This window comes from Pezoporus flaviventris, unplaced genomic scaffold (genome assembly GCF_033815535.1).
Source record: "Pezoporus flaviventris isolate CSIRO_AGI_PZ_B2104156 unplaced genomic scaffold, CSIRO_AGI_Pfla_v1 ptg000078l, whole genome shotgun sequence".
NCBI classification, from domain to species: Eukaryota; Metazoa; Chordata; class Aves; order Psittaciformes; family Psittacidae; genus Pezoporus; species Pezoporus flaviventris.
Window position 1 is genome coordinate 8895726 of NW_026892626.1, and position 13949 is coordinate 8909674.

Consider the following 13949-nt stretch of genomic DNA (forward strand, 5'->3'; position numbering starts at 1 on the left):
TTAGGGTGGTGAGGCACTGGAATAGGCTGCCCAGGGAGGTTGTGAATGCTCCATCCCTGGCAGCGTTCAGGACCAGGTTGGACAAGGCCTTGTGTGATATGGTTTAGTGTGAGGTGTCCCTGCCCATGGCAGGGGGGTTGGAACTAGATGATCTTAAGGTCCTTTCCAACCCTAACTATTCTATGATTCTATGATTAAAACTCAAAGCACAACTGTAGCAGCAGCTGAAGACAACTGAATTTGTTTCTGTAACATACGAAAGCATTTCTAAGTTCAATTTGCTTCTTTATGCCCACGTAGGACACTTCCACTTCTGAAATGGAAGTAGACACTTTAGCAATGGAGCTATATTATGGGCTCAGTTTCTTTTTCTGAATGTTCATTCTCCAATATTTGATTGACAAAAAACAAGCACGATGAAGCAAAACCATAGCAGAGTTGTGAAACAGATGAATGTGCACAGTCTCTGAATACATCTTTAGGTGCTATGGTCTTCATTTATATTCATTAGCTTTTATCAAAGTAACCCTGTAGGAGAAAAAATTTCCCTAAGTAAAATATTTACACCAGAGAGCTTACAGGTTGAATTTCAGATTAAAGATAAGACCGCATATTTTGTTGGAAATTACTGCTTTTGTTTTCAACCATAAATATATTCAATATACTTCCATAAATACACATAAATATACTTTCAACCATGAATATACTTCTCCCAGGAGATTAATTTTATTGGCTTGCATTTAAAAAAAACACAGGGGAAGAATGAAAGGAGCAGATTACTCCTAACTCACTAAGTAGGTCCCTACAGTCAGGTTCCCATAATTGCTGGTTTGGTGCTATACTAAGACTCCTTCCTTTTCTTCCTTTCTCCCTGACAACTACTTTTCTCAACTGAACCTTTGCCATGAACCTATTGATTTTCTCCCTAGAAAGACAAGTCAGACACTAAGACAAAGGCTAAGTTGTTAGTGACTAGAATGTAACACGTAACAATTCCTGAAATACAATTCTTGCTACCTATTTTGCAGGTGGCAAAGCATCCTCCCATTCGATGGGCTTATAAAACACAATGAGGAGAGGATAAGTAAGAGAGCATAGAAAATAAGTAAGCCTGGAGAAGGTGAGGAATGAATCTTGGTTGAGGAGCATGATTCAGGTTCTTTTCAGAACAGTTCATTATTTTCTGTATCTTGTGAGATGAGATTTGCTAGAGGATCTGAGCAAGGACATGTTACCCCTTTGAGAGTATGAGTCTGATCCAGATAATCTGCTCTAACATCAAACATCCCTGCCACAGGGATTTATTTAAGTCATTAAAAGCTTTTTATTTACAGTTTGTTGTACAAAATGTTCCTCAAAGTACTTGAATGCCTCTTAAATGTATTAGGCAAGCATCACCAATTCTGTTACAAAAAGTGGCTTGTGTTGAACACAAGATCTGCCTTTTAAGAAGAAACTGCTGCCTCTCATTCACCACTCCTCAAGTACTGGCATCTGCGAGCACTCAGTCATCTCCTCCAGTGCTGACCTGACCTTATTTCCCATGTGGGTGTACAACCGTAGAGATCTGCATGTGAATCAAGTGCCTCACTTGTGAGCTGACCTGATTTCATTAATAAGGTAATGGGTTAGTATCTCAAAAAAGAAGGTGCAGTATCTTTTCCAGAGCAGGCATTTCTGATCACAGTGGGACTGCTACAAGCATTAGGACAGAAAGCCACGAGATGCCAGCCTGAAGGAGAGAGCAATTGCATCTTACTCATTTGGAAATCGAATTTCTGGATGTTGCAGATTTCAAGACCTACAGGACTATAAATCATCTTACACAGTCAGTTAGCAAAGGTGAGCTGAAACCACCTTTCAGAATGAAAAGAAGGAAAAAGAACCCCTGCACACACCTATAACAGAAAGGATCACACCCCCCCCCCAATCTTTTTAAGATCTACTTTTTATGAGTTGCTGCAGCAGAAAACGGATTTTAAAAATCATGCAAATTGAAATCTTAAGCCGACTATGTTCCTTTAAGTCAAACTGGTGAAGTGCTTCCTGGCACAGACACCTAACTATTAACTTGGCATCTTCATCCAGGCTGTGTGTTGAATATGGAACAAGTGAGAGCTCCGGAGATAGAATCTCCTTTGGCTTGATCACAAATCACAAAGATAATGGCTTTCCACTTACAAAGATTTTTGGAAAGCTATTCTGCTTCTGAGCCAGTAACCTATGTTTGGATTTGGATATCTTGCTGTATTTAAAGAGGATGCATGCTTGCTAAATCTTAAAGAGTAACGCTATGGTGGAACAGTGTGAAAAAGGGAAATCAAAGTGCTACTTTTGATGAAGAACATGTAATGGATGGCTATAAAAAAAACCACCTCAAGTGGCCTATCACTGTTTCTCCTTGAGTGGTCACAAACTAGAAAACAATACACTCTACCTGCTCTAAGAAATTAATGTGAACAAGAAATATTTCCTGCTTAAAAGACAAAGCTTGTGGTTGTATCACTCTGGGACTAAAGAGCTCATCTGTTTGTAAAACAGGGCAAATTCCATATTTTGATTTACTGAGCACAGTGTGGACAGTCCAGAGTTGAACTTTGTGCTAAGACTTCGTTACCAATAAGACTTCCTTCCCACACAACATTAATTATTATCTCAATTCTTGATCAAGCGGGAATAACCTCATCAAAGGCATGCAAAACAAGTAAGTCTGTTTGGCCCTCCTGGAACACAGAAGGAACTTGTATGCTGACTGAAGTGAGCAAGGAACCTTATTTATTTCAGTAAGAAAGCAACAGCAAACCAGTTTGTTAAGAAAAGGGAGTTTCAACTTTGTATTATTCCATCACCAGGAGAAAGGGGAAATTCTGTTTGCACACAACACTAGAACTGTGGTAAACAATAATGCATTTAAAAGATCCCTGAAAAGAGAAGCCAAATTGTGTTGCAAATTAATCATAGAAATTGAATAGGACTAACTTTTAGTTCTCTCTTTAACTCCCAGCACTTTGAAGGATTGTGTTAATTTACGAATTTGGGTTGGTTCAGTTCAGTGGAGCCTGGACTGTTAACAAAGATCACACTGAACTGGTGCAATTCCTGCTTTACAACAGAGACAGTGGCCAATTAACCTGACAAAACCACTGCTGACATACACAACAGCGAGCGCTGTAAAGTATTAACTTGTGCACTACAGACATGCATTTTTCCCCCAACTGAAAGAGTGACAGACAAAATACAAATCTAGTACATCTCAGAATAAAAAGTTAAAAATGAAGTTTAGAAGTGTTTAATGAGAGAGATATTTTGGTCACTGCATTATTTGGCCTTTAGCTGGCAAGCTAGAATTTGTACAGTAGGCAGAGTGTGCTCCATGACTGCTTGCAGCAACATCTGCTGCTTGGTTTGGTTTCTTACCTGTACTTGTCATCAGTTGAAAGTTATATGATTATTTACGGAAGAAAAATATTTGCATGCAAACAATGCTCGATATTTGTAATTCTGAGCAGCATAAAAGGTTTGGTGATTTCACAAACTCATAATAAACCACTAAGGATCCACACTCAGGCTAATCCTAAGACATTACTGCAGTGATCACCTTTAATATTTTGTACATTGTACACCACATAATCAGTGATGCTTTAATATTCCCTTCGATGTTTTAGTTAAAAACAAAAACAACCCGAACAAACCCAAACCAAAACAAAAAAAAACCTCAAGCCACCTCTGTTCTTTTGGCTTTAACTTCCCATTCTGGACTTAGAGAACTGGAATTCTGTTATGAAAATTAAGTTATCTTTCATGAATCAAAGCCACACAAAAAGGAAAACCCGTGTTAAAACCAACCAAACAAACCCCTCAACACTGTAGTAAGTGCTGACTTTTTGGTGAATAAATATCCAGTGTGAAAGCACAGTTATCACCTCTCTGTAATAACTTTTCTAAACAAATGTTTTCTAAAACATTTCTAAACTTCTCTAAACACATTTTCTAAACTACCACAGCATTCATGTAGATGGCTTTTTTAAAAGGTACTTGTTTTGATACATACTGCCAGTAAAAGAGACACACACTTCAAAACACATTTGTTTACATTAATTACTGACTCATGTATTCAGAGTTGTTAATTCCATCAAGTACAACATTGCCCCATCACTGCCCCCAAACTTGTAATTAGCAAACACTACTTTCTTAATAGCAGAGACCAACAAAAAGTTTGAAAATGCAAAACTTGCAATAAAACCGGGCGAAATTCCACACTGAAACAATCAGAGCAAATCTCAAACATGTGTACTTATAAGGGGCTATTAATAACCCAAGAAAAGATTGGTGTGTGTTTGTTTTGAAGTCTGAGGGCTAAAATCTCATTTGCTCCCAAGGATATGCCTTGCAATTCTGCCTAAGTGAGCTCAGGGGGGCAGACAGCACCCAGACTCTCATCACCAGCGCTGCTCATCCCCGTGAAGGCAGCTGGCTTCACAGACAGCATTTTCAGCTGAAGCTCCTCTACCACAGAAAATTCTCACCTGGCAAGCTGTGGATAGCATCTAACTCAGAACACTTCTGGATGGTGCAAATCAACCAAGGAAATAAAATAAATAGCTCATAATGTACAGATAATGCTTTAAAAACTGCTACTACTACAAAAACAGATGGTATTTTATAGCTCCTCCATAGTTCTAGTTCCTAGAAATCAAATTCTGAAAGAAAACAACATTATATAACTCAGTGACTGCAGCATCAGCTCTCTGATGATTTTTGGTCATATCCAAGTCCCCTGCAAAGAAAATTACATACACAAGGAGCTTAAGCACAACTTGCTCAACCAATTTGTTGAATTCCCACGTGTATTACCACAGCAAAGCTTTGCTACATATAACTGACTGGAAATTTTTCTATCCCTAAACATAAAGACGGTAATTTAATATAAAGCTTACCTAAAATTCTGTGCCAAATCTAGATGAAAAGTTTCCATGGAGCTGAAATAAAAATGCATTGATTTCAGAAGGAAAGTTAAAGCAATAAACAAAGCACCATGTCAGAATTCCAGTTATCATTTTAAACTTTTCTATTACATAGACTGCAGGACCAGTAATCACACTGCATGCTTGATCAGCTTCAGACAAACTTTGTTTGAATGGGACTTATCTGCACTTTTTGCTTGGAAAAAGCAACTAGTCACACAGAGATACAAACATCCCTAAAGAGTAACAGATGATAACGCAGTCAAGTTGATGCCTGTTACAAGTAAGTGTTAAACAATCCAATCTTACCTTGGCAACATGAAAAACCAATTTCAGAACTCTAAAACTCACACATGACTTCATCTTATCTGACCACACAATAAAAGTTTAAAAAAAAAAACCCAACAAACCAAGCCAACAACCACTTCCCAAACAAATTTGGAGCCTGTTTTTGAAAATGCAATTACAGAAAATCATTCAGTAGTTCAAGCAACTTTTGTGTTTACTTGTATTGCAATTTCTCTATCACAGTCACGTATTACAACTCTTAAGATTGATTACTTTTGGAAAAAGTAAAGAAATCTGCAGCATGGATTTATTTGCCTGTGATGCTCACAAAGCTCCAATTACGCATTATCCAGAGTAATGACAGGAGAGGAACAAAAAAGTTATTATTAACAAACCAAAGTTATGGGTCTTGTTAATTCAACCTGTACTGTTTTTCTTCATGATCAATTCTATATATCATTTTGTCAGTCCTGCAGTTGAACAGCTGTTATTTTAAATATTTATTTTTTCAAGATGAAATAACAATATGTTCCCTGCTTTCTGTACTTTGCTCATTAATGGTCACACCTCTTCAAATCACAGGTTTAGTCTAATATGACCAAGGAAACCATTTGTCAACTGACTTTCAGCTTATTTTTTTTCCCAAGGAAGAACTTTCTTCCTATAACCCTTACAGCCACTTCCCAACTTACAGATGTGAATAAAGGGTGATTTTTATTCTCCCTGCCCTTTTTTATACAAATCTGATCAAGATTTAAAGAGACCACTGAAGATACTTGAAGAGGGGATTAAAAGCTGAACGCCCACACAAAACATGTTATCTGCAAACTGTGTTTGGTTTGCTGTTTTTTTCATGTATTTCACTGTATGATTGAGCAGGCATCTGAAGAAGAGATAGGAACTAGAATAATCTAGCATTAAAAGTCTTTGCAAAGCCCACACTACGGTAGGAGAGCCAAAGGCTGTGACATTTCTCAAGCCTCTGAGAAGTGCAAGTTGATTATAAAATTCTGACAATAGGAGTGAATGGCCTGAAAGGACTCCCTTGAATCTTTTGGCAAGAATGTAGAAAGAGAATACTGCAAACAAGTTCTCCTACGGAGAAAATCAGAGGAAAAACTTATAAGCCTTAAGGTTATTGCACAGAAACTGCATTAACTTGATTCTTCGGTTACTGTCCTGTAGCATCCTCTGAAAAGGCAGGAAAGTGAGTAAGGAAACAGTGTATTAGAATCCTCTTAAATAGTAGCAACTGCCTCCCGCAGTGGAAAAATCCTTGAGAAAGGAGGTATTAGAAAGATACATGCTTCCTAAGGACAAAAATAAATCCAGAGGGAAGGGAGGGAACAACTGGGCTCTCTGGTATCACCAAATGTACCGGAGATTTCCTTTTAATAAGACAGATTTTCAGACAAATGGTGAAAGGCAATTCTATGGGTCTGATAAGAATGTGTGCCCTGGAAACACACTGGTTGAGGACAGTGTCATTTCAAAACAGATGTCAGGAAAAGGGCTCCTCAGATATTGTCCAGAAATCCTTAAAATTATAAAAATAAAAAATGAAGAACTCTTCCCAAATACTAAGTTTGAGGGGCTGGAGAAAGTCATGGAAGATGCTAAAATCCCATGCATTAGACCCTCACTCCTCTGGCAGAGAAAACCGGAGTTGTTAATCTAAAACACAGGCTATGAGTGCTAAGGTGCGATGCTCACCTGTCTGGACACAAGGAGATGTAGAGCAGAATGAGAAGCACTGCTCCTACTACAGTTGCCAGCAGAGATCGCATCCAGGAGCTAAGCTGGCAGAAGTTACAGTACTGCACAATGGTGATGAGAATCGCGCAACACATAAACATGGTGTACTGCAACAGAGAGAGAGAGCACAAGTTAGCGTCTTCTGCTGACTGGAGCCCTCCTGCACATAAATGCCAGTGTAAATTAAAGAACATGTGATATGAAAGAGAAGGATCCGATTTTGGTTGTATTATATGCATGGCAAGTAATCCCTCACAGTGTCTGCATCAGGACACAGCACTCAAAGATGGAGCTCTTCCCTTCAAAGAGCAAGAAAACTTTTAGCACAGGTAGCTCATCACAATTTTCTGTAGATGGAGTTTTATATTACTACATTACACAACCTTTAGTTCAGTAACTTCCAATACCTTCAGTTTACCTTTGCAAAAGGCTCAGTGCATCTTCTTATCAAAAAAAGAAAAGAGAGAAGAAGGAAAGAAAAGTAAGTGGAAAGGAGAAAGGAAAAGGAAAGCAAAAGAGAAAGCAAGAAAAGCAAAACACAGGAAAAAGATAAAAATAAAGAATAAAAAAGAAAAAAAAAAAGAGGAAGGTAAACAGTTGGTAATCTCCTCTCAGCTGCTGGGGTTAGGCCCTGTCTATTTTTAACCAAACATCAAAATTCCACTGCATTGAAAATGTGGAACACATTAACCCTCAGAAACTTCACCCAACTGCCTACTTTTAAAAACACTTTTTAAAGGTTGTTATCACACCTGCCTGCAACAGGTGGATTCAAATGAGAAAAAAAATCTGTGTTGGTAACAAAAGGCCAGGATCAGTCCTCGTCAAGCTAATGTCTGGTAACACACTCACTTGTGCCAATTTGAAAGGAGCATTTTAGATTTTCTGTTCCAAATGCTGCATCTCAAAAATCTTTTCCCTTTCCACATATTCACTGGATAAAGAAAAGGAAGCGCAGGACAGATATATTGCCCAGAATGTCTTAATTTTCCCAAGACATAACCTTATAGTGGTCAAAACTCTCAAGCTGATGTGCAGATTTGGGTTTTATCAAGAATATTCATGACCATCCAAACTAGAACAGAAACTTCACAACCATATTATGGATTTCTGTTCTAGCTACATATGGCAGTTTACAGTATCAAATGATCATTCTCTCACTTTTTCTCTCATTTTAAATTTCCTTTACAGCTGAAGTGCAGAGAATGCAGATTAGCAATTCTGTAGCATAACAAATAAGCATGTGATTCAGAAGCAGACACAGTGTATGGAAAAACATCCTTACATAATTCAACATTTTTAAACCACAATCACAGTTGTTGTTTTTCTGAATGACCCAAAAATGGATAAAAGGAATTTCAGAAGTGTCCATAAAACCCCCAGAATTTGAACTTACACCACCCCCCCACCCCCCCACCCCCCCCCATTTCAGGTCTCCTAAAGTGGCAGAGCATGGGTTCTCACTCCAAGTGATGCCCCAGCATGGAGCCAGCCTATAGAGGGTCAGTAAGCGCTGTTTTACTATGTAAGCATGGCTTTGGAAAGTTTTTTTCATTGCTGCTTTGGTTAATTTTGATCTTAATTATTTTATATCCAGGGAAGGTATAAAATGCTATGAATAAAAAAAAAACTTTGCAAAACCATGTCATAGTAAAATATGACACTTACCCGACCCTCTATATATTGACTTCATTTCCCAGAGCTCCATGATTGTTGGAACACTGAGCACAAGATGAGTTGGGACACCTCTTGGAGAGTAAGCCAACAGCCGCTCAACTTAAGAGGACCTGCAAGAGGAAAGAAAGCAAAGCTCATTCTCAGTTTGGTTATGAACACCACCACCTCACTGCTGCTGCCTGAAGCACTCAGACTGGCCACCTGATTTGAGCAGCCATCGAGAATACACTAAAGAATGGTTCTTCCAACATTTTTTATAAATGTTTGGAGAGATGACCAAGGATGCAGATGAATGGGATGATATCAGAGTCAATGGACAGATTTGAAGGTTTTCACCTCCCTTCAGTGTGAGGAGAACATTCCTACAGTTAACATACTGGTGGTCATGAGGGAGAAAGACCATCATTAAACTGAATAAATAAACAAATAAATTTTACAGCTTTAAAATGGTTAATTAACATTCACAAAAGGTAAAAGCTGCAACTGATTTCAAACACTCAATGTGAAAGAATATCAAATGCACTCCTCTGTGACTGTGATAATCATGGAATATCTGTTTAATTTGGGAAGGACCAAAAACCGTCTGGTCCATATGCTCCCACAGAACAAACACTTCCCAATACCCTGTAATAAGCTGTGATAGGAAGAATGAAGAGGATCTGGTTATTACCTAAGCCCAGGGCCCTGAAATAGCAAGATGTTTGTGAAACAGAATTCCCTGAAGATCCAGGAAAGGAAGGATGTTGCACTGTGCTGCCTAAGAGAAACTTGCAGAAAAACAAACTTTCATCTCCGGTTCCAGTCCATTTTATTCACAGAGTTTTTAAGCATTGATTTTACGCTACAGTTAGCCTTTAAAGTAGTCTATTCTTTCCCTTAGTTAATATTTAACCCCTTTTTCCCCTCTTCTTACTGTTTTTATTAAAGGAGACAACAAATCCCCTGTGGACCTTTCTGTGGCTGGGCTAAATATGCCAACTTCTTTCAATTCTTTTAAACAGACAGCTATTTGCATTCCTTTAACCATTCCTGCAGCTCCTGCACAGCACAGTAATCATTTCTATGTGCTATCTCTCCTTCAAGTTCCTCCATGTAACTCCACAATGAAAAAACATCCACTGCCAATACTGCTGTCATTGTTGAAATTCACTAACATGCAGGCAAAATTTTAAGTCATACACAGCATCTCCCACTATAAACTGTAAATCAAACCCAGAAACAACACAATGACATGACTTACACTATTTGTATTATCTAAAACAACCACCTGCAGAAAGGGTTTGGTCTAAGAAAAAATAAAAGTATATATGTAAGCATGTACGTAGGCAGGCATTCAGAGGCATCCCTCTCCTCTTTTGTATGAGAGTTTTCAAATAAGCAAGTGACTGTATTTACATAACAAACTAGGCATTTCATCACACACAAACCCCTATCCCTCTAAGAGATCTGTATCAAACAGATGTAAAGCACGAGGGAGGTGAAGGGAGACAGCAGGCAAGCAACAAGCTTTGTTAGATCCAAAATGTCAGATTATGAAATGGAGTTCGACAACTTACATGTATATTTGTTTCAAAATCAGAGGTGAAGTGTGAAAAAACTGCAAGAGCTGGGAGTGAAACCAGGATTGCACCGAAAAAATGTCGAGGCAGCCAGCCAGATATCACCTCCAGGAGACGCTTGGTGCAAGTCATCACCTCCTCCAGAAAGAACGCCATTCTGGAACAAAGGAAAGCCCAGATCCAGCATTAACTTCAGCCCATCACTTCGTACATCTCATTTACCTGTAATAATATAACTTCAAATACTTCACTTAGACTGCATGAGCAATTGCAACACATTACACACCAGAGCACCTGTTGGTGAATTCAGGAAATGATCCACCTTTGCTGGAAGATGACTGGTTGGTGGCTCACAAGGGGTGTCAGCAAGTGGGATGGTGGGCTTGGACAAAACAATCTGAAATCCAAATTTCACTTCCGTGAGACACAAGCATAGGGAAGATTTCTCTCCGTTCATAAATATTTAGCCTTAAATCAGGTGGGGAGAGGGGAAAGCTTTTCCAAGTTAAAAAACCCCCATAACATAACACCAGAAATGTTTGAAAAAGAAGGCTTTATGCCCTGCTAAGAGCTCAGTCACTCAGAGGCCGTGCAAATCCATGCCATCTTCATGTTATACTGCAATCAAAACCAGTTCTCCCAGTTACAACCACCGAGACAGAAGTTCCTGTCTGCAATCAGACTCTGTTCCCTCTCATTAGGGAAGGGGAAGAGGAGTGTGGGCTGAGAGCTGGCACCCTCAGCAGGCAGCAGAGTCTGAGAAGCAGTTGGGATGAGCACCTCGGGGGCCAGCTGGCACGCTCCTCTGCTGCCTGTCGGGATCTATCACAGCAACCCAGTTGGCTCCGCACAAGGCACGCAGGAAGGAACGGTTCTTGCCTCAAGCTGCTGATAAAGTGATGGTCCAAACCTGTGAAGTGCTGAAGGAGCCAACTGGAAGAGCTCTGGAGAGCAGCTTAACGGAGATACTTCTTAAATGAGAACATTTCTAATTGTTAAAATGAATAAGGAAAGGTAAAAGGACACTTAATGCTCGAGGATATGGCATCATAGAAAAAGGTTATTTATCTACAAAAACAAATCCTCAGGACAACTTCCTTCTTACAGCTCAAAACCATTACTCACTCCCGAAAAATTCCAACTGCAGTTCAAGTTTCTAATTATTTTTATGAAGCCATGAAAAGGTAACGTAGTACACTCACACCTCATTCAAAGCCACTGCATGTGGATGTATGTAATTATCAGAATCAGTCTAGGCAAGTAATTCTGCTTTTGTAACAGCAGACTACAGCAGAGCCCAAACAGTAAATAATAAATACAACATATGCTAAATACGAAATTCACCATCTCTAAAGTTACACAAGTTATTCCGTATCACCTACAACTTTTAAAAGAGGAAAAGCTACCCACTGATTTTTTAACAGCGTTACCTAAATTCCAAGGTATTACTCTGGATAAAAGATGACACAAACCAGAATAAATTTGAAGTTCTTTATGTGAATCTGACACTTATTCCACAGCTTTAAATATGTATTGCTTATGATTGATATTTTAATTCTTTGGTCCAGACTGCTGAGAATTTTAAGACCCCGAGCATTTTTTTTGAAGCTTCGAGAACTCTTCTCTGATTTAATATATCAAAATCTGGAAATTACGCTTAAATGCATAGAAAAAAATAAATTCGTGGTAGCAGGATTAAGACGCTGTAATACAGCAGGACTCCACGAGAGGGTGCTCACAGATTTGCTAGCTCCTGGTTTAACGAACTTCCATTTGCACGAAAAATGACAGCTATATTTCATCATAAAAAAGAATTTCTAAAGCACAGAAATTTTAAAAAAAGAATATAAAGCAAAAGATTTTTTTTTAAAAAAGCTCTATAAAAGAAGAATTGTTTTTTCTGAAGTGTTATACACTGTCCCAACTCAGTTGCCTCTAACATCAGTGACAGAACTGTGTCTGTCTTCAGTGGCAGCCCAGGTCATCCAGTAACAAGTACTTCTGAAAATGCCACTCGAGTTGATGCCTCTGAAAATTAGTATTAGCATTTACATGGCTGAACTGTGAGAAAGGAATCACAGAATCACAGCCTGGTTTGGGTTGAAAGGGACCTTAAAGCTCATCCAGTTCCAACCCACTTCCACAGGCAGGGACACCTTCCACTAGACTAGGTTGCTCCAAGCCCCATCCAACCTTGCCTTGGAACACTGCCAGGGATAGGGCAGCCACAGCTTCTTTTTCAAGGAAACCAACCTGGGCCACAAAGCTGAGCACTCGTGGGGCCAGGCTGCATCCCAGTGCTCCCACTGGCAGCTGGGTGGGAAGCCCAGAGAAGTGGAATCCGAGGAGGCAGATCATTGACACCTCTGCCCACGCTCTGCGTGATGTTCCACATTGCTCCCATGCAGGCTGGCACAGGAACCAGCTCTGTGGCACGCAAATCGTGGCAGATACCCAGTGCAGCTCATGTCTCTCAGCACATGTTGCTGCACCATGGAGCCCCAACCCACACAACAGGGGCTCTGTGGTGCAGAAAGCTTTTCTAGTTTTAATGGGTTTTGCCAAGCCTCTATGCCAGGACAAATTCTTGTGGGAACTATAGCAACAAATCCTGCCATGAGGACACTTCTTTATTTAGGCAGCTGTGTGCTTCAAAAAGCTACTGCAAATTCCAGGACAATGCCACATTTCTTGTGATAATGTTTTACCTTCTTGCATTGATATTTTTATCTCCCCCCCCCCAGTATTCATCACAATCTTCTGCACTCTGGAATTACAACAATTGAAATATCATCCTTCACAAAACAGCGAAAGCCTGGGAATACAGCACAATCCTTGCATTGCAGGAAGTAAGAAGTGCATTAAACATTAAAACCAGACAGCAAGGAGAGCTGCAGACAGATTTAATGGCTACAGGGCAGTATCAGTAAATAATGCAGTGTCAGTGGGTAGCTCAACAGGGCTTAAATGCTAAAGCATCCAAGATGTTTACACAAGCTGGAGTTCAAATTAGTAACTTTGACATAAATGATTAATGGGTAATGGAGAATGGTATCATCATTCCTGTATTTACTGGCAGTTTAAAATCAATTCCCATAGTTCACATCAAAAGCTTTTGGCACAGCAGCAGTTTGGTGGGATATTAAATAGCAAAGCCACAGATGTTAGAAATAAATAAAGGCAAACAGAAAACATTGTTTTCCCTTGCATCAATACTCTGTATCAGTCATGGTGTTAACAGAAGCCGTTCATTACGCTCTAGTTGCAGAAAACAATTTCAGTTCCTGGTCATTTGGAATTTCAGGAGAACCAACTGGTTTGCCACAGGGTCTTGGCTATGGACAGACGGTGGGTTCTACTTCAGCAAACCCAGGAAGTGCCAAGCAAAGGGCTGTTTTGTCAGACAAGAGCAGTTCCCCATTCTACCATTTTGATGTACTTGCTTTCTTTATCCAGAAGATAATTTCTTGCTCTCTAGAAAGGTTCTTCGAAATTCATGAATCAGCTTTTGCAGTGCTCCCACCTCTCACTCTTTTGAACAGTGCTGAAATATCCACTGCTGTGGCCCCACTTCACTGAGAAGTCTGCGCTGAAGGATGTTATTTAAAGCAACACTTTTTTAAAAAGCAAACTTATTTATAAGTTTCACTTGAGAACAAGAACTAAATGTCAGAAGTATCTAGTTAACAAAAATCCTGTATTTACA

General features: G+C 39.4%; 1 protein-coding gene across 3 annotated transcripts in view; it reads right to left on the reverse strand.

Annotated features, from left to right (window-relative positions):
* ADCY9 (adenylate cyclase 9) overlaps positions 1-13949 on the reverse strand; it is an 87388-nt gene that overhangs the window by 4968 nt on the left and 68471 nt on the right. For 2 of the 3 annotated variants that reach the window (XM_061474129.1, XM_061474127.1), the window contains 3 exons: positions 10241-10400; positions 6966-7114; positions 4938-4979 (listed from right to left, as the gene is read on the reverse strand). In XM_061474129.1, the coding sequence (XP_061330113.1) occupies positions 4938-4979; positions 6966-7114; positions 10241-10400 (351 nt within the window). The remainder of the gene's footprint in view (positions 1-4937; positions 4980-6965; positions 7115-10240; positions 10401-13949) is intronic. The other variant, XM_061474128.1, reaches the window with a different exon arrangement.